Genomic DNA, 25,423 nt, shown 5'->3' on the forward strand with positions numbered 1-25,423 from the left:
AACATGAAATATAGAATGTTTTGTGAGAGTAAGAGAAAAATAAGAATAGTCTACATTCTTATCAGTTAAAAATAGCAAGAATTACAAGAATTGCTAGAATAGCATTAATAAATATAATAGATATTTTGTTTTTATTTTTATTATACAGATACTGCAAACATTAAAAAAATAATAATTACATTGAGTAATAGTTTTTATTTTCATCATAAATTCAAATATTTGTTTAGAATTGATATTTATTATGAAATAATAATAATTTATTGAATTTCAAATGAAAAAAGCTAAATTATTTATCAATATGATTAAATTATCAACAATTATTGGAAAATATGAAAATAACTGTAGACCTAAATTAAATTGTATACAGTCAAGTCCACTTAACAGAGCATCATATAAGGGAGCAGTCTAAGAGAACACTTTTCCATATTCCCAATTTTCTTCAGTATGTTTTACACAAATTGGACTCTTGTTAACAAAGCACCAGGTAGTAGAGCAATCCATTTAATTAAATGAATACAGTGTCAGTGGCTTTCCAGAGTAAGTTTTTATAAGTGAGCACAATTCTAAGAAAGATTTATAAGGGTCTGTGTTTAATTTTATGGTATGTCACCACCCAGGGTGCATGGCAACAGGGCTCTCTACGAGGGATATGGATTAGTGTAAAAATTACTAACTCTGACTTTGTCTTAACATCCAACTCTGATCAGGGGCGGACTTGTTACCGAAAGAGACTCGGAAATTCTGATGTCATCATGTGACCTCAGAATAAAATATTCAATAAATAGAGTTGTAATAAAGATAGAGCGTAGAAACTTTTTATTCCAAAGCTAGAAGACTTCTCTAAGTAATATATAAATATGTATTCGATAATTTTTCTTTTCCGGCTGTTATATATAACAGAGGAAAAGTGTAGCGCTTGGTCAAAAAATGACCCCTCCCAAATTTTTACATTTTTGGACTCAGGACACCTTGAAATTTTGAGATATGAAAAAGATTTGAGATTTTTTTCTATATGTGTGGATGTTAGACTGTGTGTGGGGGGGGGGCATGATTTCATTCACCCTGTTTGAAGCCTAAAATTTCTGTGGTCAGAATCGGAGTCAGATGGTTTAACACAGGAGTTAGTTATTTAAGTCAAAGTAGTTGAACTAAATCGTGTCCCCATATACATTCTAACATATTAAGCGAGAACATCTTAATGGGTTTTACTGTATTATTATAAAATGGCATAAAAGCTTACTTTGAGGTAAAGACGTCTTTTATTTTATTTTTTTAAATTTTTAACGCTAATAACAAATAAAATATTCATTAAGAGATATGACACATTACCTTTTCTATGTCTCCACTGTGTCAACCTTTAATTAAAAAAACCAAAATTTAATAACATTAATGCCCTTTTATACAGAAGCTACTGTGCCAAATTTTGTTTATTAATCTTTACCCATTCTGAGATATTGTTTAATATCTCAGAACAGAGAATAAAGAAATTAAACAAGTTAGATGCCAACACACATATGGGAATTTTTCCTCTCTGACATTTTTTGGGTTTAGGTCTCCAAATGTGTAGATTTGCAAAAACTCAGAGAGTCACATTTGATACAATTTCAATACTTTTCCACTTTATATACATAACAAGTTGAGAAAGTAAAAAGGAGTCTGGAGTCAGCAGATTTTTGACAACTTTGACAATAACTAAAATGCCAAAACTCCACAACTCTGACTCTACAGTCCTGCTACAGTATTTGTTGAAATATGGAGTATGGTTGATGAAGTAGAGATGCAGATGCAATATGATGGAGGAAGATGGACAAGAAAAGACAAAACGGAAATTGTTCATGAATCAACAAAATCTGTTTCTCATAAAGATGCACCATTTCATTTAAGTATGGTGAGAAAATATTTAGAAGAAAATTTTACCAACTGTAATGTATTTTACAAGAGTGAGATGATTGAAAGGAAAGTTGTGAATAATCTGAAAGAGATTAGACTTCTTTAAGTAAATTTGTTTAAGTTATTGCTTGAATAGTTATGATAGTGCATATAGTTAACTTCCATATTTGTAAATTCTTGTAATAAAATATGATAAATGTTGTAAAAAATGTGATGTAAAATGTTCCCATTTACATGGTCTAAAAATAGTACACAGTTCTTTTACAACATAACAACACAATTTGAACTTTAATTTCTCAAACAAGCAAGCAACACTCAGGCACCTAACAATTAATTTATAATCACCACACTGGTTCTTGACCAGCCACACAGCTACCCACTCTGGTCAGCACTGACAACACACCAAAAGGAAGTGCACAATTTCTCCCTCTCTAGGCGGGACAATCTCACCCTGCATTCTTAGGGATACAATTATATCAACTCACCTCACGTGTGACCATTCTGTGGACTGTACATCAACACTGGATAACATACATACACCTGACACACGTTACAATTTTGTTTAATTGTATTTCGGACTTAACAATAAATATAAGTATAATACTGAATGGATAAAGTTATTTGTTTTTATATTGTATTTCCCATTAGAGAGCATATAGAAAGTTTGGAGCAAGGGTGATTGCACTTCTCAGATAGATCATCTACTACATTTTTGGGAAGTGAAATTAATGTGGCAGATAAATATACTGTTTGAAAATTGATGATATAAGAACAGAAACCAATATGTGAAGTAAAATTATGTGATAATAAATTTTAACACTTCTAAATGTGTTATAAGTAAATATAGAGCATCTAGGCACTAAAAGTAATAAGTTAAATGATTTTTAGTGTCTATTTATCCTAACCTCACTTATAAGATACAGGCTATAGTAGTGGTGTGTTATCCATGGAAGCTGTGGAAGTGCCAATTCCCTTGTATTTTCTAAAATATAAATACATATTGTTCAATTATTTTCATATTTTAATTTACTCTGAATTATTTAAAATCAATATTTTATTATAATGCATTATGTATTTTATTACAAATTTCTGTAAAGGTGAAAAATAATGATTGCTATTGTATATTTGAATATAAATTCATACATGCATATTCCCAATGGAAGCGCTGTATTGTCAAATACGGGATAGCTTCCGCAGCGAAAATATTTGAATGGTGTAAACGCCAGATTATATGCATTTGCACATGCGCTTTACAGAGCACCAATTTCATGTGGTTTAGTTCATGGATGTTACACACCAAAATATTGTATAATGCTTCCAATGATTAGGTTTGTTTATAATTTTTATGGAAGCATGGCTTCCCTATTATCAAATGTCGCTGCATACCACTAATATATAGAGCTATTAAAACATGAAGAGGTGGAAAGATTCAAATACAAGGAACAATCTCTAGATCTGAAGGTGCTCTCTTAATTTTTAAGCAGACTCAACTGTATTTTAGATAGTAGTTTAATATTAGTACACTACATAATGTTGAGTTTGTATTTTACATAATTAAAATAGCTAAATTCACTAGATTTCTTGGACTATAACTTTAATATTTTGTAATTTAAATTATTAATGTAATTTTTAAGTTATACGAATTATATCTGTGATTTTTTAATGAAAAACTAATTGCTATAATAGCAAAACATCATTAAATGCTTTAGTGATGTTTGATATATGTTTAAACATATTTTAGGCTGTTATAATGTTGATAAGATACTTCAAATAAATAGAAAATATGTTGCATATCAAAGTTTTAGACTTACATTAAACATTTTAAAAAATAACTATGCTTACTAGCTACTATACTACAAAATTGATTTAGCATTAGATAATTGTGACAATTTTAGGAACAACTCATTAAAAATTTTAAAATAACTATGCTTACTATGTGGCACACAGACACAAAAAGGTTTTCCATCCCTGGTTTAGACTATGGCTTTATATTTATGGGAAATGCAAATAATAAAAATGTTAAATTGTTTAAAACCTATTTACCCTACAATACTTTGTTTTATAAATATATTAATACGTAAGAATATAATACATTAAGTTATATCATCATTGATTGCACTATTATATTATTAAAACATATAAAATTAAGGGGTGCCTTATAATTATAGAATATAACTTATTTGTAAAGGAGAAAAATAAAGCTGGATTTTACTTTTAACAAAAGGTTTTTTAAAAAGTTAGTTTTGAAAAAGTTTAACTGAAGTAGCGAAATATCTCTGGATTTCTTGGACTATAACTTTGATAGAAAAGTATTGTTTAACTTCTAATAGTTAATTTATTTTTTCATGTTGCTATTTAAATTTAAAATTTTTATCCTCTTACAATATTAAAAATATTTTTTTTAAATATCAAAGATACCAATATTACTTAAAATTTTAGTGTTTGAAATATTTTTTAGAATTTTTTTGAAAAAAATATATATGATACGATGATACATAATTTTCAGGTGATATGATTTGGATTTTAGTTCAAACCTATAGTTTTGATTACTTAAGTTTTTATTAAGAAATGATCTTTTGTTTCAGAATTAAGAAATAAAAAAATATATTTCTTAGCTGAATGTTGTTGAGCTTTTCATAACCTTAATAACAAACTATTTTTATCTCTTACATTGTAAATAAGAACACTGTGTTCTTTGGGATATTTTTAAGTAAAATTTTGAAATCAGTTTTATTCTTCAAAACCTGAAAAAATTTTTGTAACAATTTATTTTTTCTATATCATCAACTATGCGTTAAGATTCTATTTTCCCAGTAATTAAATATCTGCCATTTTTTCTTTATAAAAGAAACACGAGTTAATTAATAATCTTTATTGAGGCTTTTTGGATTTTTTAAAAATTATTTTATCATCATCCCAACAAACTACTAAAGGCTTTGTTATAAGTGTATTTCAGTGTTGCTGTTTACCTTCTTTCCTAATGTATTCCATATGTTCCTATAAACTCCTTTTCATTATCCTTGTTGCATTTCCTAAATAATATAATTTTCTTTGTGTATATTTAGTGTTATGGTATAAAACTTCTCTGTTATTATTATTTTATTTTTTATTATCCATTATTTTTTTTATCATTTTTTAATCAGTTAAAAGGATAAGTTTATTTTTACATCTTTTGATTCATTATGAAGAATAATTTCACAAAAACTCAGTTACTTATTCATGTTCAATTAATTTTTTTCTTTAACTAGTTTTGTTACTTTTTCTTTCCTTAGCTTTTTAAAATACATTTAACATGATAATGAGAAATGCAGTTAGAAAATTATAAAAATATACAGATTTAATAGTGAAAGTTTTTAATGATAGATGATCATATTGTCAAAATTCATGTTCAGTTTTTTATTTTCTAAAAATTTTAAGAGTTTAAAACATTTATTTTTTTAATTGAAAAATTACTTTAATTGAAAATTTTCTATATTATTTTAAATAATATAGAAAATTTCCCAAATCTAAAATCTTAGTTATATATATATATATTTATTTAAATCTAATTTTNTAATATATATGTTAGGTTCAAAGACTGAAAATGCTCAATGAGCTGGGAAAAAATGACCAGACCACTTTGTGGCTTTATAGAAATAGCCACAACAAGAAATTCTGCATCCTGATTGCTTATATAAAACCACAATGCATTCCAGTATTGTAAAAAATATTGCAATGCGAAATTTGTGTTTACACTAAAAAATATTACCTCAATGTGTGCTACATCAGAATAAAGTTTCAAAAAGTTACATAAATTCATGTACTGAAAAACCTTTTCAAAGGTTATTCTATATTAATTGTTTCAAATCCAGATGAATAACTAAATAATTTTGTTCTTAATGTCTAAAATATTTCTATACTTTTTAATATGATTTTTCTCACATTAATTCTTTATCACTAGAATTTTTAAAGTAATGTTAAATCTTGTTCTAAAAGCCTAATGTCTACTAGTTTTGTGTATAAAACTAGTATGCATGCAGTGCAATTATGCTGTTAATATATATGTTAGGTTCAAAGACTGAAAATGCTCAATGAGCTGGGAAAAAATGACCAGACCACTTTGTGGCTTTATAGAAATAGCCACAACAAGAAATTCTGCATCCTGATTGCTTATATAAAACCACAATGCATTCCAGTATTGTAAAAAATATTGCAATGCGAAATTTGTGTTTACACTAAAAAATATTACCTCAATGTGTGCTACATCAGAATAAAGTTTCAAAAAGTTACATAAATTCATGTACTGAAAAACCTTTTCAAAGGTTATTCTATATTAATTGTTTCAAATCCAGATGAATAACTAAATAATTTTGTTCTTAATGTCTAAAATATTTCTATACTTTTTAATATGATTTTTCTCACATTAATTCTTTATCACTAGAATTTTTAAAGTAATGTTAAATCTTGTTCTAAAAGCCTAATGTCTACTAGTTTTGTGTATAAAACTAGTATGCATGCAGTGCAATTATGCTGTTAATATATATGTTAGGTTCAAAGACTGAAAATGCTCAATGAGCTGGGAAAAAATGACCAGACCACTTTGTGGCTTTATAGAAATAGCCACAACAAGAAATTCTGCATCCTGATTGCTTATATAAAACCACAATGCATTCCAGTATTGTAAAAAATATTGCAATGCGAAATTTGTGTTTACACTAAAAAATATTACCTCAATGTGTGCTACATCAGAATAAAGTTTCAAAAAGTTACATAAATTCATGTACTGAAAAACCTTTTCAAAGGTTATTCTATATTAATTGTTTCAAATCCAGATGAATAACTAAATAATTTTGTTCTTAATGTCTAAAATATTTCTATACTTTTTAATATGATTTTTCTCACATTAATTCTTTATCACTAGAATTTTTAAAGTAATGTTAAATCTTGTTCTAAAAGCCTAATGTCTACTAGTTTTGTGTATAAAACTAGTATGCATGCAGTGCAATTATGCTGTTAATATATATGTTAGGTTCAAAGACTGAAAATGCTCAATGAGCTGGGAAAAAATGACCAGACCACTTTGTGGCTTTATAGAAATAGCCACAACAAGAAATTCTGCATCCTGATTGCTTATATAAAACCACAATGCATTCCAGTATTGTAAAAAATATTGCAATGCGAAATTTGTGTTTACACTAAAAAATATTACCTCAATGTGTGCTACATCAGAATAAAGTTTCAAAAAGTTACATAAATTCATGTACTGAAAAACCTTTTCAAAGGTTATTCTATATTAATTGTTTCAAATCCAGATGAATAACTAAATAATTTTGTTCTTAATGTCTAAAATATTTCTATACTTTTTAATATGATTTTTCTCACATTAATTCTTTATCACTAGAATTTTTAAAGTAATGTTAAATCTTGTTCTAAAAGCCTAATGTCTACTAGTTTTGTGTATAAAACTAGTATGCATGCAGTGCAATTATGCTGTTAATATATATGTTAGGTTCAAAGACTGAAAATGCTCAATGAGCTGGGAAAAAATGACCAGACCACTTTGTGGCTTTATAGAAATAGCCACAACAAGAAATTCTGCATCCTGATTGCTTATATAAAACCACAATGCATTCCAGTATTGTAAAAAATATTGCAATGCGAAATTTGTGTTTACACTAAAAAATATTACCTCAATGTGTGCTACATCAGAATAAAGTTTCAAAAAGTTACATAAATTCATGTACTGAAAAACCTTTTCAAAGGTTATTCTATATTAATTGTTTCAAATCCAGATGAATAACTAAATAATTTTGTTCTTAATGTCTAAAATATTTCTATACTTTTTAATATGATTTTTCTCACATTAATTCTTTATCACTAGAATTTTTAAAGTAATGTTAAATCTTGTTCTAAAAGCCTAATGTCTACTAGTTTTGTGTATAAAACTAGTATGCATGCAGTGCAATTATGCTGTTAATATATATGTTAGGTTCAAAGACTGAAAATGCTCAATGAGCTGGGAAAAAATGACCAGACCACTTTGTGGCTTTATAGAAATAGCCACAACAAGAAATTCTGCATCCTGATTGCTTATATAAAACCACAATGCATTCCAGTATTGTAAAAAATATTGCAATGCGAAATTTGTGTTTACACTAAAAAATATTACCTCAATGTGTGCTACATCAGAATAAAGTTTCAAAAAGTTACATAAATTCATGTACTGAAAAACCTTTTCAAAGGTTATTCTATATTAATTGTTTCAAATCCAGATGAATAACTAAATAATTTTGTTCTTAATGTCTAAAATATTTCTATACTTTTTAATATGATTTTTCTCACATTAATTCTTTATCACTAGAATTTTTAAAGTAATGTTAAATCTTGTTCTAAAAGCCTAATGTCTACTAGTTTTGTGTATAAAACTAGTATGCATGCAGTGCAATTATGCTGTTAATATATATGTTAGGTTCAAAGACTGAAAATGCTCAATGAGCTGGGAAAAAATGACCAGACCACTTTGTGGCTTTATAGAAATAGCCACAACAAGAAATTCTGCATCCTGATTGCTTATATAAAACCACAATGCATTCCAGTATTGTAAAAAATATTGCAATGCGAAATTTGTGTTTACACTAAAAAATATTACCTCAATGTGTGCTACATCAGAATAAAGTTTCAAAAAGTTACATAAATTCATGTACTGAAAAACCTTTTCAAAGGTTATTCTATATTAATTGTTTCAAATCCAGATGAATAACTAAATAATTTTGTTCTTAATGTCTAAAATATTTCTATACTTTTTAATATGATTTTTCTCACATTAATTCTTTATCACTAGAATTTTTAAAGTAATGTTAAATCTTGTTCTAAAAGCCTAATGTCTACTAGTTTTGTGTATAAAACTAGTATGCATGCAGTGCAATTATGCTGTTAATATATATGTTAGGTTCAAAGACTGAAAATGCTCAATGAGCTGGGAAAAAATGACCAGACCACTTTGTGGCTTTATAGAAATAGCCACAACAAGAAATTCTGCATCCTGATTGCTTATATAAAACCACAATGCATTCCAGTATTGTAAAAAATATTGCAATGCGAAATTTGTGTTTACACTAAAAAATATTACCTCAATGTGTGCTACATCAGAATAAAGTTTCAAAAAGTTACATAAATTCATGTACTGAAAAACCTTTTCAAAGGTTATTCTATATTAATTGTTTCAAATCCAGATGAATAACTAAATAATTTTGTTCTTAATGTCTAAAATATTTCTATACTTTTTAATATGATATTTCTCACATTAATTCTTTATCACTAGAATTTTTAAAGTAATGTTAAATCTTGTTCTAAAAGCCTAATGTCTACTAGTTTTGTGTATAAAACTAGTATGCATGCAGTGCAATTATGCTGTTAATATATATGTTAGGTTCAAAGACTGAAAATGCTCAATGAGCTGGGAAAAAATGACCAGACCACTTTGTGGCTTTATAGAAATAGCCACAACAAGAAATTCTGCATCCTGATTGCTTATATAAAACCACAATGCATTCCAGTATTGTAAAAAATATTGCAATGCGAAATTTGTGTTTACACTAAAAAATATTACCTCAATGTGTGCACGCATTATCAACATACATAGAATATAAACATAGAGATGAATTTTAAATTGTATTTAATATAAAGAAATTAAGATGATCTCATCTGCAAATGTGAAATTATTTTTCTCAAACATAACTTAGAATATGAAAAGATGACAAGGCATTAAAATATTTTAAAAGTAATGATTTTCAGTTCCATCATTTACATTATCATTCATGATTTTATTAAACATAAGTATGAAATAGATAATTTTAATTTTAAATAATTTTGATATTATTTTAGTTTATAATAATTATTTAGTCAATGATTATAATATCAGTTTTTAGCCAGAAACAATTCTTAATTAACTTGGTTGAAAAATAGTTAATAAATTTTGAAACAAAAATGTATAGAATATTGCAATTAGTAAATAAGAGAAAAACATGAAAAATTATACAATTTATATTATTTTATAAAAGTGCAAATTTCACTTGTGTATGTATTATTACTTATTACTTACATTACTAATGTAATATTATACTTTCACAATGTTGGTGTTGTAAAGTGTTTGCTAAAGCAGTCAAATGAGTGCTTTTTTACTTTAGCTATTTAGAAGTTTTTAATATTAATTAAAAGTTGCTTTTCTCAAATTTATAATAAACATACTGTATTTACTCATAATACATGGGTGGATCTACATAGGGACTAATAGGGCTTAAGTCCTGGGACAACAAGTGTCAAGGGCCCACAAAAATTTACTTATCATCATAAATTTTTAATACTTTTTCATTAACAATGAGCACTTATTGTATAGTAAAAAATAGTTAATATTAATAATATAATAATAATGATAATTTATAGTATTATTTGTATTAACAAAAAATGGGGTCCCATTGGACTTCAATAAGCCCTAGGCCTGAAAAACCTAGATCCACCTCTGTGTGTATAAGATGATCTCGCATATAGGATGAGGTGTGACTTTAAATATTAAAATAAAGAAAAAATTTGAATTGTATTAATAAATCTAATTATTTCATTTAATCACAAATAAAATATTATCAAATGCACATATTAAGGCAAACAACCATGTTTGCCTTAATATGTGATGAATGGAAAAAAACCAAAACACTATAATGTGCATGACTGGAAAAAGTTTATTTTTAATGATTCAGAATGTGCTAATATTCATTAAAAATAACAATTTAACATATATGAAATAACTATGTTTATAATCATTGCTAATTTCATTAATGATTTTATAAATAACAAGGAACTGTTTTCTGTGGACAAATGAGATGCAATGTGGTTTTTAATTGATAGACATAGGTTTAAACTAATACACCCCTCTTTGTTTAACTTAGTTTGTTTACAGTAGGTGCCAACTTATGATAGACTGTAGAACTATAATGGCAGCATGAAGTAACTATACATAGTTCACAGAAATTATTGCAAAAACACAAAGAATCCTTCTCTTACATGTATAGGATGACCTAAGTTTTTGAAACAGTGAAAAATGATTAAAAACCCTGTCTTATACATGAGTAAATACAGTATATATCAAACTATAAAGAAAAGATGCTTATTTTATAATTTAATTTTGTTGTGATTAAAATCGAATATAGAATATAAATTTAAAGATTAAGTCATAAAATGAATATTGTAATAATATTTCAATGATACATTTCTACTTTGTCTAATTTTACAACTGATATAAACAACTAATGGCATCTCAAGGTCACATTTCCTTCAAAATCTATACAGTCTATTTTTTAAATTAAATTATATCTCAATATAAAACTACTAATTGGCATTTATAGTTTAAAAAGTTTTGTATATATGTTAAAACAATAATAATTTTTAAAAGAAAAAGTTCGTACTTATGATATTTTTTAAAAATTTCAGAACATAGTGAAATTTAATTTAGAATTAAAAAAGAACAATAATACATTTTCACAATGCTGTATATATTTATTTAAAGATTCAAAGCAAAAATAGTTAATCATATTTAAATATAAATAATTTTATTTAATTGTTCTTTCCAGGACCAAGACTAAACAATTGCAATATTTATGCAAATTATTCAGTTGTAGGTTGGATTGAATTTTTTTAAATTAGTGAAATGTTGCAAAAAGTTTTTTTAGATAATATAAGACTATATAAAAAACTATTATAGGCTGTTATCATATACAATAGATTAAATACATATAGCAAATTATTACAGAAATAAGGGAACTTTCATGTAACTATAAATTTCTTAACAAATCAAAACATGTTCTGATAGTTAATAATATTTTTTGTTGGAAAAGTATTTTTATTACAAAATTAATTAATCTATTTTCATAAAAATATCATTTCCTAGAACAATAAAAATCTTCAGAATTATTTTTGAAATCTTTGAAGTCTTTTTTCTGTATGTTGTATAAATGTGAAAAAATTGATAATTATTCAAGTAAGATATAACATATAAGGGAGGATATTACAGTCATATTTAATTCATTTAAATTCTGAATTCTATTGTGCAACATCCATACATTACATAATTCAGTTGATAACTCCTTACTGACTTACTGATGCTTGTTACTTTTTAAAATATTTTTTATTTTTTAGCTTCTTTACAATAGTATTTTTAGTAGTTTTCTTTTGACTCCAAGCTGTTATAATAAATTATTCCAACTGTAGATATCAAACATTCACCATAGATCTGTTCCAAAATTGGTGTCTTTATTATTTAAAATCTTTCTTACTTTTAAAACTCACTCCTAAATATTTGTTATCAGTTTGCCAATTTGTCTTAAAAGATGTGAGATAATGGTAGTATCAACATTAAATAAATTATATTTTAACTGGCAGATGAGCCTGGCATTGCTCGGACAAAAAGTAACAATAGCAAAGATTAAGATTATTAGATTATAGACTATCTTACCCATTTTCACCAAGTGCAAGAATTAGGTCTTCCACTTATGAGACTAATTAGAAAATTTTTAGATATCTGCTTACCAAACTGGGATAATGATAATTAAGACTCACTGCAACCACTAACCGATGCGTAGTACCAGTAAGTGATGAAAAATAAATGTTATTTCTGGTTTAAAATAAGCTGGATCTTCCAGAAACATTCATAAATATAAATTTGAACATGAAATCAAACATTAAGATGAAGAGTTAGAATAAAGCGAACTTATGTGCATGTGCTCCCTGTGTCAACTTTATATATGATGGAACACTTACTATCATTGAGAATTTTTAGAAGGTTCTAAAAATACATTCGATTTCTTGCATAAATGCAAATATGACATCTAAAATAGGACAGTAGAAGCTGAGTTCTTTGGGGTAATCCTTAACCCTCTCCCCTGCAGTGCACAGTGAAAATTTCGAAAAATTCCTTCTTAATGTGCATTCTCATGGCATGCCCTATTAAAACACAATCAAAAACACAAAAACCAAATCTAAAATAGTATAATAGAAGCCAAGTTCATGGTAAGCCTTAATCCTCTCCTTCTCCCCCACAGGGGGGATTTTGAAAAATCCCTTCTTAGAGTGCATTTTCATGATGTACCGTAACTGTATGCCAAATTTCAACTTTTGACTCCTAATAGTTTGGACTCTGGGCTTATTATTATCATTATCAACCCATCTCAATTATATTATAAGATTATATTTATTTGTTAATTATATTTATATTTTTTAGTAATATTTTAAATTGAAGGGATATTTTCAGTGATTGGCAACTCATGTCGTGCAGAGTGATTTTTAATGGCATACAATAGGTTCTGGACCCACAGTGCAGAAAAACAAAAATTCAAGCAATGGAAAATAACATTTAAATACTACATTCATAATTAATTAACTGATATTTTAAAACAAACTTCTGTTTATTTTTATTCTTACTGTTATTTTTATTATACACTCTTCCACTGTGTGAATATTTTGAAATTCTACATACTATATTAGATTCACTAAAAATTTGTTCAGCAAATCACCCAAAGATGTAGCTTTAAGAGCTTTATAAAATTCTTACATTCATGGCATATAACATTAAACTTGTAGAACACAATAAAGTAATTTATATGGCTATCTTGCAAGATCAATTTGTAGTTGTTTACTATTCATAACAATTACAGTAGAGCATTGATTATCTGAATACCAATCAACCAAAACATCAGTTAATAAAAATTATTCCAGTCATCAAATCCAAGTTTTCAGTGGTAAGCTGTAGGCCTACTTTAATATACTACTTTATGTAAGGCATGTATTTGTAAGACGTGTGATACAAAATATATATGGTACAGTTTTGTGTTTAATATATTTTTTCATAAATGATCAGTTATCCAAACAACCCCAGTTCTGAATTGTTTCAGATAGTCGATGCTCTACTATATGTACTAAACCATTATACCAAGTGCAATGAAAATTATGAATATTATTTTACATTAAATTTGCTTATGGTTAAATGATAAAAGTAGGTAATGTGTGTTATTCAAAATTATGTACCATGTAAAATGAAAGCTATTGATTTATTTCTATGGATTTTAAAATGGTTCAGTTAAATTAGGTTATTCTACTCAAATATAATATCTTTTGTTAAATTTTAGAAAATTAGTATGTGTCTTTTAGCAAAATAAAAGTGTTGTACTAATTTGTAAGACATTGTATTGTTTTACTATGAGACTTCAGCATTACATTTGCTGACCCCTTGGAATATGTTCTAGTCAATGGGGTAATAGCATATATCAGAGTGGATGAACATTTCTTTTTGTAATATAGCTTTTCAGAATTTCATGTTTTATAAAGTTTTTTTATTTGAATCTAGTATAGATTGAAAATATTTTGTCTGTAAATGAAGAATGACTTGTTTATAAGCACATGATATAGGGATGTTTTTCTTTATTTGATCTCTTTAAGACTGGTCTTTTTTTCAATTTTCAATTCTTTTGACATATAAATGATACTGTATTTTTGTGGAATGACAGGTATGCTAGTCTATCCAGGGGAGACCAGGAAATCAGCTATTTCCATATGGTAAAAGCCAACATGCTGGTTTAACTCAGGGGAATGCCAGCATACCAGTTTAAGTGAGGCTATACATCCTTCTCTAGAGAGCAAATTAAAAAAACAAATCAGTTTTTTATTCTAAAACTGTGAAATTGTCAGTATTACATCAAAAACTATCCATTTGTCTTCTTTATAATGATGTAAATACTCATGGAATTCTGAAAGTGCTTTTTTTGTGTGTGTATTTTATTGTTATTTGATTCAAAAATAAACATATTAAATTTAAGAAACTGACTGTAAATTATCTAAGCTTACACCTATTAACATCTGCTTTGTGTGAAATTTGAGAGGAAGGTGTTATTTTTAAGGTTGGTGTAGATGGTCAGTGTAGCCCACACTGACTAACTACTACTACTACTATTGATATTAGTTAGAAAGTGGTTAATTTTTCTTTAATAATGGCCACATTTTTTGAAGAAGTTCAAAAAGTATTTAGTTGATATGCTAGAAAGAGGTCACATACTTTTTTATGTAAGGAAAACCAAAATCAAGAAAATTAATTTATTTTATGATGGATGCGGTGCAGAAGACAAAAATTACACATTATTAGCAGTAAACTTTCAGATATGATAGTGTATTTTTTGAGATTACATATCTGGTACAGGGTCAGTTATTTTCCCATAGATAGGGCCTTTGAAGGGTGGAAGAAATGTTAAGAAAAACTGAACTGCTTCTTTTACCAGAAGACTACAATAAAATTTTTGAGTGTATAGGACAAGTATATGTTCTTGGTAAAGACTGGCAACTTAGTAATTGGAAACTTGCAATTCATTCACTCTAAGTCAAAAATGGATTTTAAAGTATCTGAAATGAAAGTAATCAGAATAAACACTAAATATGTTTGTTGCAAACATTACCATTCTGATAGATCAGGGATGTGCAAACATACAATGTTAAAAAGAGTTAAAAAATGGTCATGTCTATTAGTTGATTTGTTACCATTGGGGAATAAACTTAAGCTGGAGAAGATAGATGATGTGAAGAAACTTTTAAATAAACTGGGAATAAGTGATGGGCATACTGCAAATAATAACACTTTTCATAAAATGTTATTACATTTTATAAAAACTGTTTTCTTGTTTAGAAAGTAATTGATTCTAAATAGGTACTGTACTGTGACAGAACAATTACAATGATTTTTATTAATAATTTTATATAATAATTAGGTTTTTATTTTCTTTCTTTTGGAATTAGTATATTTTTTAAACACTGTTTTNTGTTTATTTGAAACATATTATAAGCAATGAATAGTTATCATAAATTTTAAAATCTTTCAAAGTACTGTATTGCAAATTTCAAATTATTGTCAACTATAAACTTTTCTCATTTTAAGCTTGTTATCTTAAGTCTTTCTTCATTTCCCATGCTTTTTCAGATGGTATGGTCCATTATCAGGGGTACTACAAACACTGTGTACCCCTGATGATGGACCTGACCATCCAAAAGTGCTTGGGAGTAATTTATCAAGTTATTTATGCCTTTAAGTTCTAGGAGACTTTGGCAAAACAGTGAAAGATAAGTTTTCCCCTTCATTAATTTATTTAATAGTGAAATTCCATAGTTTATAATCGACTACTAATATTTACACTTTCATCATCTTCTAATTTATGTTTATATGATGTGTTTCACTACAAAAAGAATTATTATTCTTGTTGGTTATCTTGTGATGGGTTAGTTGCATATCAAATATTAAATTTTACTTCTAAATTAAAATTTAGTGAAGAGCATCTTTTCAGTGATAAAGTAATGTTCTAATATAAAACTTAACTAATTTAAAAATATTTAAGATGACAATGTTTCTGTATACATTACATAGTGTTGTTGTTTTAAAAATATGTAATACTGTACTATTAAGGTAGAAGGGATAGCTTTAGAAATAAGTTAATTATTCAAAGGAATTTTGATGACATTATATTTGAATTGTTATTTTCAAACTGTATAATTATTCACTTTAAATTAACAACTGATTATACAGCTGTTAGTTTATATTATACATTACTTTGTAAGGGTATGAGGAATACATTTGTTTCGTAGAGTTGGATAACAATAAGCAAAACTTTGAATTAAGACATTATCATCTTGGAAATTAATGTAATTTACAAATATAATGAAATAAAATAAACTACACAAAATAATTATTATATCAATTTTGCTATTATATTTAATGTTTTAATTAAGAATTTTTAATTTTTTTAATCAGAATTTAATAGGTTATTAAGATTTTTAATTCATTTGTTGATTAGAAGTAAATGATTCTAGTTGGCTTTAATTAATAAGCAATATAATTGTATAATAATATAAAATGAGATATTTGCCAAATTTTTGAAAACATTTAGATCTAAATAAAATTTCAATTTTTAAATTAAGAGGCCATTTTTTTCATTATAATTTTGTACTTATACATAAAAATGCTTTTAAAATGAATTATAGACTAATGATGATAAATAATTATTACCCCTTTTAAAGATTATTTTAAAAGAACATCATTAAAAATTATTATGAATTGATATTAGTTTAAAAAGATATACATTGCATTTTAAGCTATATGACCTTTATGTAAATAATTTTCCTAATTGGTTTTAAATGTGTGGTTTTTATTTTTCAAAGTATTTTTTAATATAAATGAAACAACATACATTTAACTCTTGTTAACATTGACTGTTGGTATCCATATTCCACAAATATCTTAAAAATTGCATTAAACTGTTAAATACTATCAAAAACTTTAGAAATTAAACTGTTCATATCACCAATTTTTTACATTCCAGCAGAAATTTTATATTTTATTGTACATACATTTAACTCTGCATAAAGAAAATGTAATGATTATCATCAGCCTTTTTTTCTAGTTGGAAGTAGGTACAGTACTGTACATTGTAAACATTATCACAATAAATAACTGTTTCTTGGCATTAAGACTTTTTTAGACAATAACAATTAATGTCAACTTTCCTTCAGTTTACCTACTAAAATTCATATTATTGTTTTTATAAAGTTTCAATAAAATATAAATAAAATTTTAGCATTTTGTGGTTAAAGGTTGAGGGAGTGGAGAGATAGAGGGGGGGTCATATGTCATATCTCAAATAGAGTCAGTTAATGTAAAAATTTAATTCAACAAGTATAGGCTACATAACTAATGAGGACTAGGAAAGTAAAAGTGAAGTTATTGATAATTGGTGTTATCATCACACCCTTCATCACACTCTCTACTTAAAATGATGCTGTTGCTCTTTGACTGTTTTTGTCAGTTTATTGGAATTCAAAATTCTAAATATGCATTTACTTTGGTAAATTAACTGATTACATTGATAAAACTATACTTAAGAAAATATGCCAATTCTTCATAACAGATTTTTTAAATGACTCATTTTGTGCATGAGAGTTTTTTTTTATTCAATGCATTTGATGATTATTTTGGTATTTTTTTTATGATTCTTTAAATAAAAAAATTATCAGAAAACAAACTGCAGTCTTACAATAATATATATAGTGAAATATTTAACATATCTATGCAATATAACTATCTTTGAAGCAAAAATTTTGTAATACTTGTTAAGATCAACTATCAGTTGTTGCCAACTTTTATAGGCACAGGATTTGATGCTAATAAAAATCTGTTTTATTCTATTTTTTCATTTGTAAACATTATTTAAAACTTATACTATTAATTTTACAATATTATTTTGATTTAATATTATCTTTTTTCTTCCAGATATATCTGTTACAGAAAATATATAAAAAAGGAGAAATTTTATTGACATGGCTCAGTCACCAATATTGCGCAGTAATAAAGTACACACACACTAAACTATTTCTGATTATTGACAGTAGAAAAATGTCAAATCTTCGTAGGCACTTCAGCTTTAGTCTTAATAAATCATCATCATTTGGTTCTTCGGGATCTGGAAGAATGACAGAAGATAACATACCATCTGCAGAAAAACATTTATTTTTTAAATCTGCTTTAATGAATGATATTCGAAGTAGTTTAAATCTTTGTTCTGCTTATATTCAGGTTAGATTAAATAAGTTATTTATCTATAATAATTTTTTATTATTAACATTTTAAAAATTATTTGCTGTACTGTAATGAATGAAATGTTCCAAATTAAAATTTTTTTATTTTATAAAAGTGAAAAATTTAATATATATATTAAATTTTAAATAGTTTTGTTAAATATTTTTATGAAAAAGTAACACACATATATATATATANATTAATTAATAGTTTTTTCTCTTGCTAGTGTTAATATATTAATATATATATATATATATGTGTGTTACTTTATGTTACTTTTTCATAAAAATATTTAACAAAACTACCAATTACCAAACCAGTAAACATTTTACTTTACAGAAATAAGAATAAAAAAATTAATATGTAAATGTTTTCAGAAAGGAAAAGACCATAATCTTAAGCTACCAGTATTGTAAAAAATATTCCAGTATTGTAAAAAATATTGCAATGCGAAATTTGTGTTTACACTAAAAAATATTACCTCAATGTGTGCTACATCAGAATAAAGTTTCAAAAAGTTACATAAATTCATGTACTGAAAAACCTTTTCAAAGGTTATTCTATATTAATTGTTTCAAATCCAGATGAATAACTAAATAATTTTGTTCTTAATGTCTAAAATATTTCTATACTTTTTAATATGATATTTCTCACATTAATTCTTTATCACTAGAATTTTTAAAGTAATGTTAAATCTTGTTCTAAAAGCCTAATGTCTACTAGTTTTGTGTATAAAACTAGTATGCATGCAGTGCAATTATGCTGTTAATATATATGTTAGGTTCAAAGACTGAAAATGCTCAATGAGCTGGGAAAAAATGACCAGACCACTTTGTGGCTTTATAGAAATAGCCACAACAAGAAATTCTGCATCCTGATTGCTTATATAAAACCACAATGCATTCCAGTATTGTAAAAAATATTGCAATGCGAAATTTGTGTTTACACTAAAAAATATTACCTCAATGTGTGCACGCATTATCAACATACATAGAATATAAACATAGAGATGAATTTTAAATTGTATTTAATATAAAGAAATTAAGATGATCTCATCTGCAAATGTGAAATTATTTTTCTCAAACATAACTTAGAATATGAAAAGATGACAAGGCATTAAAATATTTTAAAAGTAATGATTTTCAGTTCCATCATTTACATTATCATTCATGATTTTATTAAACATAAGTATGAAATAGATAATTTTAATTTTAAATAATTTTGATATTATTTTAGTTTATAATAATTATTTAGTCAATGATTATAATATCAGTTTTTAGCCAGAAACAATTCTTAATTAACTTGGTTGAAAAATAGTTAATAAATTTTGAAACAAAAATGTATAGAATATTGCAATTAGTAAATAAGAGAAAAACATGAAAAATTATACAATTTATATTATTTTATAAAAGTGCAAATTTCACTTGTGTATGTATTATTACTTATTACTTACATTACTAATGTAATATTATACTTTCACAATGTTGGTGTTGTAAAGTGTTTGCTAAAGCAGTCAAATGAGTGCTTTTTTACTTTAGCTATTTAGAAGTTTTTAATATTAATTAAAAGTTGCTTTTCTCAAATTTATAATAAACATACTGTATTTACTCATAATACATGGGTGGATCTACATAGGGACTAATAGGGCTTAAGTCCTGGGACAACAAGTGTCAAGGGCCCACAAAAATTTACTTATCATCATAAATTTTTAATACTTTTTCATTAACAATGAGCACTTATTGTATAGTAAAAAATAGTTAATATTAATAATATAATAATAATGATAATTTATAGTATTATTTGTATTAACAAAAAATGGGGTCCCATTGGACTTCAATAAGCCCTAGGCCTGAAAAACCTAGATCCACCTCTGTGTGTATAAGATGATCTCGCATATAGGATGAGGTGTGACTTTAAATATTAAAATAAAGAAAAAATTTGAATTGTATTAATAAATCTAATTATTTCATTTAATCACAAATAAAATATTATCAAATGCACATATTAAGGCAAACAACCATGTTTGCCTTAATATGTGATGAATGGAAAAGAACCAAAACACTATAATGTGCATGACTGGAAAAAGTTTATTTTTAATGATTCAGAATGTGCTAATATTCATTAAAAATAACAATTTAACATATATGAAATAACTATGTTTATAATCATTGCTAATTTCATTAATGATTTTATAAATAACAAGGAACTGTTTTCTGTGGACAAATGAGATGCAATGTGGTTTTTAATTGATAGACATAGGTTTAAACTAATACACCCCTCTTTGTTTAACTTAGTTTGTTTACAGTAGGTGCCAACTTATGATAGACTGTAGAACTATAATGGCAGCATGAAGTAACTATACATAGTTCACAGAAATTATTGCAAAAACACAAAGAATCCTTCTCTTACATGTATAGGATGACCTAAGTTTTTGAAACAGTGAAAAATGATTAAAAACCCTGTCTTATACATGAGTAAATACAGTATATATCAAACTATAAAGAAAAGATGCTTATTTTATAATTTAATTTTGTTGTGATTAAAATCGAATATAGAATATAAATTTAAAGATTAAGTCATAAAATGAATATTGTAATAATATTTCAATGATACATTTCTACTTTGTCTAATTTTACAACTGATATAAACAACTAATGGCATCTCAAGGTCACATTTCCTTCAAAATCTATACAGTCTATTTTTTAAATTAAATTATATCTCAATATAAAACTACTAATTGGCATTTATAGTTTAAAAAGTTTTGTATATATGTTAAAACAATAATAATTTTTAAAAGAAAAAGTTCGTACTTATGATATTTTTTAAAAATTTCAGAACATAGTGAAATTTAATTTAGAATTAAAAAAGAACAATAATACATTTTCACAATGCTGTATATATTTATTTAAAGATTCAAAGCAAAAATAGTTAATCATATTTAAATATAAATAATTTTATTTAATTGTTCTTTCCAGGACCAAGACTAAACAATTGCAATATTTATGCAAATTATTCAGTTGTAGGTTGGATTGAATTTTTTTAAATTAGTGAAATGTTGCAAAAAGTTTTTTTAGATAATATAAGACTATATAAAAAACTATTATAGGCTGTTATCATATACAATAGATTAAATACATATAGCAAATTATTACAGAAATAAGGGAACTTTCATGTAACTATAAATTTCTTAACAAATCAAAACATGTTCTGATAGTTAATAATATTTTTTGTTGGAAAAGTATTTTTATTACAAAATTAATTAATCTATTTTCATAAAAATATCATTTCCTAGAACAATAAAAATCTTCAGAATTATTTTTGAAATCTTTGAAGTCTTTTTTCTGTATGTTGTATAAATGTGAAAAAATTGATAATTATTCAAGTAAGATATAACATATAAGGGAGGATATTACAGTCATATTTAATTCATTTAAATTCTGAATTCTATTGTGCAACATCCATACATTACATAATTCAGTTGATAACTCCTTACTGACTTACTGATGCTTGTTACTTTTTAAAATATTTTTTATTTTTTAGCTTCTTTACAATAGTATTTTTAGTAGTTTTCTTTTGACTCCAAGCTGTTATAATAAATTATTCCAACTGTAGATATCAAACATTCACCATAGATCTGTTCCAAAATTGGTGTCTTTATTATTTAAAATCTTTATCTTACTTTTAAAACTCACTCCTAAATATTTGTTATCAGTTTGCCAATTTGTCTTAAAAGATGTGAGATAATGGTAGTATCAACATTAAATAAATTATATTTTAACTGGCAGATGAGCCTGGCATTGCTCGGACAAAAAGTAACAATAGCAAAGATTAAGATTATTAGATTATAGACTATCTTACCCATTTTCACCAAGTGCAAGAATTAGGTCTTCCACTTATGAGACTAATTAGAAAATTTTTAGATATCTGCTTACCAAACTGGGATAATGATAATTAAGACTCACTGCAACCACTAACCGATGCGTAGTACCAGTAAGTGATGAAAAATAAATGTTATTTCTGGTTTAAAATAAGCTGGATCTTCCAGAAACATTCATAAATATAAATTTGAACATGAAATCAAACATTAAGATGAAGAGTTAGAATAAAGCGAACTTATGTGCATGTGCTCCCTGTGTCAACTTTATATATGATGGAACACTTACTATCATTGAGAATTTTTAGAAGGTTCTAAAAATACATTCGATTTCTTGCATAAATGCAAATATGACATCTAAAATAGGACAGTAGAAGCTGAGTTCTTTGGGGTAATCCTTAACCCTCTCCCCTGCAGCGCACAGTGAAAATTTCGAAAAATTCCTTCTTAATGTGCATTCTCATGGCATGCCCTATTAAAACACAATCAAAAACACAAAAACCAAATCTAAAATAGTATAATAGAAGCCAAGTTCATGGTAAGCCTTAATCCTCTCCTTCTCCCCCACAGGGGGGATTTTGAAAAATCCCTTCTTAGAGTGCATTTTCATGATGTACCGTAACTGTATGCCAAATTTCAACTTTTGACTCCTAATAGTTTGGACTCTGGGCTTATTATTATCATTATCAACCCATCTCAATTATATTATAAGATTATATTTATTTGTTAATTATATTTATATTTTTTAGTAATATTTTAAATTGAAGGGATATTTTCAGTGATTGGCAACTCATGTCGTGCAGAGTGATTTTTAATGGCATACAATAGGTTCTGGACCCACAGTGCAGAAAAACAAAAATTCAAGCAATGGAAAATAACATTTAAATACTACATTCATAATTAATTAACTGATATTTTAAAACAAACTTCTGTTTATTTTTATTCTTACTGTTATTTTTATTATACACTCTTCCACTGTGTGAATATTTTGAAATTCTACATACTATATTAGATTCACTAAAAATTTGTTCAGCAAATCACCCAAAGATGTAGCTTTAAGAGCTTTATAAAATTCTTACATTCATGGCATATAACATTAAACTTGTAGAACACAATAAAGTAATTTATATGGCTATCTTGCAAGATCAATTTGTAGTTGTTTACTATTCATAACAATTACAGTAGAGCATTGATTATCTGAATACCAATCAACCAAAACATCAGTTAATAAAAATTATTCCAGTCATCAAATCCAAGTTTTCAGTGGTAAGCTGTAGGCCTACTTTAATATACTACTTTATGTAAGGCATGTATTTGTAAGACGTGTGATACAAAATATATATGGTACAGTTTTGTGTTTAATATATTTTTTCATAAATGATCAGTTATCCAAACAACCCCAGTTCTGAATTGTTTCAGATAGTCGATGCTCTACTATATGTACTAAACCATTATACCAAGTGCAATGAAAATTATGAATATTATTTTACATTAAATTTGCTTATGGTTAAATGATAAAAGTAGGTAATGTGTGTTATTCAAAATTATGTACCATGTAAAATGAAAGCTATTGATTTATTTCTATGGATTTTAAAATGGTTCAGTTAAATTAGGTTATTCTACTCAAATATAATATCTTTTGTTAAATTTTAGAAAATTAGTATGTGTCTTTTAGCAAAATAAAAGTGTTGTACTAATTTGTAAGACATTGTATTGTTTTACTATGAGACTTCAGCATTACATTTGCTGACCCCTTGGAATATGTTCTAGTCAATGGGGTAATAGCATATATCAGAGTGGATGAACATTTCTTTTTGTAATATAGCTTTTCAGAATTTCATGTTTTATAAAGTTTTTTTATTTGAATCTAGTATAGATTGAAAATATTTTGTCTGTAAATGAAGAATGACTTGTTTATAAGCACATGATATAGGGATGTTTTTCTTTATTTGATCTCTTTAAGACTGGTCTTTTTTTCAATTTTCAATTCTTTTGACATATAAATGATACTGTATTTTTGTGGAATGACAGGTATGCTAGTCTATCCAGGGGAGACCAGGAAATCAGCTATTTCCATATGGTAAAAGCCAACATGCTGGTTTAACTCAGGGGAATGCCAGCATACCAGTTTAAGTGAGGCTATACATCCTTCTCTAGAGAGCAAATTAAAAAAACAAATCAGTTTTTTATTCTAAAACTGTGAAATTGTCAGTATTACATCAAAAACTATCCATTTGTCTTCTTTATAATGATGTAAATACTCATGGAATTCTGAAAGTGCTTTTTTTGTGTGTGTATTTTATTGTTATTTGATTCAAAAATAAACATATTAAATTTAAGAAACTGACTGTAAATTATCTAAGCTTACACCTATTAACATCTGCTTTGTGTGAAATTTGAGAGGAAGGTGTTATTTTTAAGGTTGGTGTAGATGGTCAGTGTAGCCCACACTGACTAACTACTACTACTACTATTGATATTAGTTAGAAAGTGGTTAATTTTTCTTTAATAATGGCCACATTTTTTGAAGAAGTTCAAAAAGTATTTAGTTGATATGCTAGAAAGAGGTCACATACTTTTTTATGTAAGGAAAACCAAAATCAAGAAAATTAATTTATTTTATGATGGATGCGGTGCAGAAGACAAAAATTACACATTATTAGCAGTAAACTTTCAGATATGATAGTGTATTTTTTGAGATTACATATCTGGTACAGGGTCAGTTATTTTCCCATAGATAGGGCCTTTGAAGGGTGGAAGAAATGTTAAGAAAAACTGAACTGCTTCTTTTACCAGAAGACTACAATAAAATTTTTGAGTGTATAGGACAAGTATATGTTCTTGGTAAAGACTGGCAACTTAGTAATTGGAAACTTGCAATTCATTCACTCTAAGTCAAAAATGGATTTTAAAGTATCTGAAATGAAAGTAATCAGAATAAACACTAAATATGTTTGTTGCAAACATTACCATTCTGATAGATCAGGGATGTGCAAACATACAATGTTAAAAAGAGTTAAAAAATG

The 25,423-nt window shown here is 26.3% G+C and overlaps 1 protein-coding gene across 1 annotated transcript in view; it reads left to right on the forward strand.

The window, feature by feature from the left end:
* Positions 1-25,423, forward strand: part of LOC111641134 — a gene marked incomplete at its 3' end in the record, with an annotated part of 42,476 nt that overhangs the window by 2,358 nt on the left and 14,695 nt on the right. The window contains exon 3 of the mRNA XM_023387255.1: positions 18,218-18,520. Within this exon, the coding sequence (XP_023243023.1) occupies positions 18,218-18,520 (303 nt within the window). The remainder of the gene's footprint in view (positions 1-18,217; positions 18,521-25,423) is intronic.

The sequence above is a fragment of the Centruroides sculpturatus genome, unplaced genomic scaffold (assembly GCF_000671375.1).
Source record: "Centruroides sculpturatus isolate CEXI.00-Female unplaced genomic scaffold, Cexi_2.0 scaffold1489, whole genome shotgun sequence".
Taxonomy (NCBI): Eukaryota; Metazoa; Arthropoda; class Arachnida; order Scorpiones; family Buthidae; genus Centruroides; species Centruroides sculpturatus.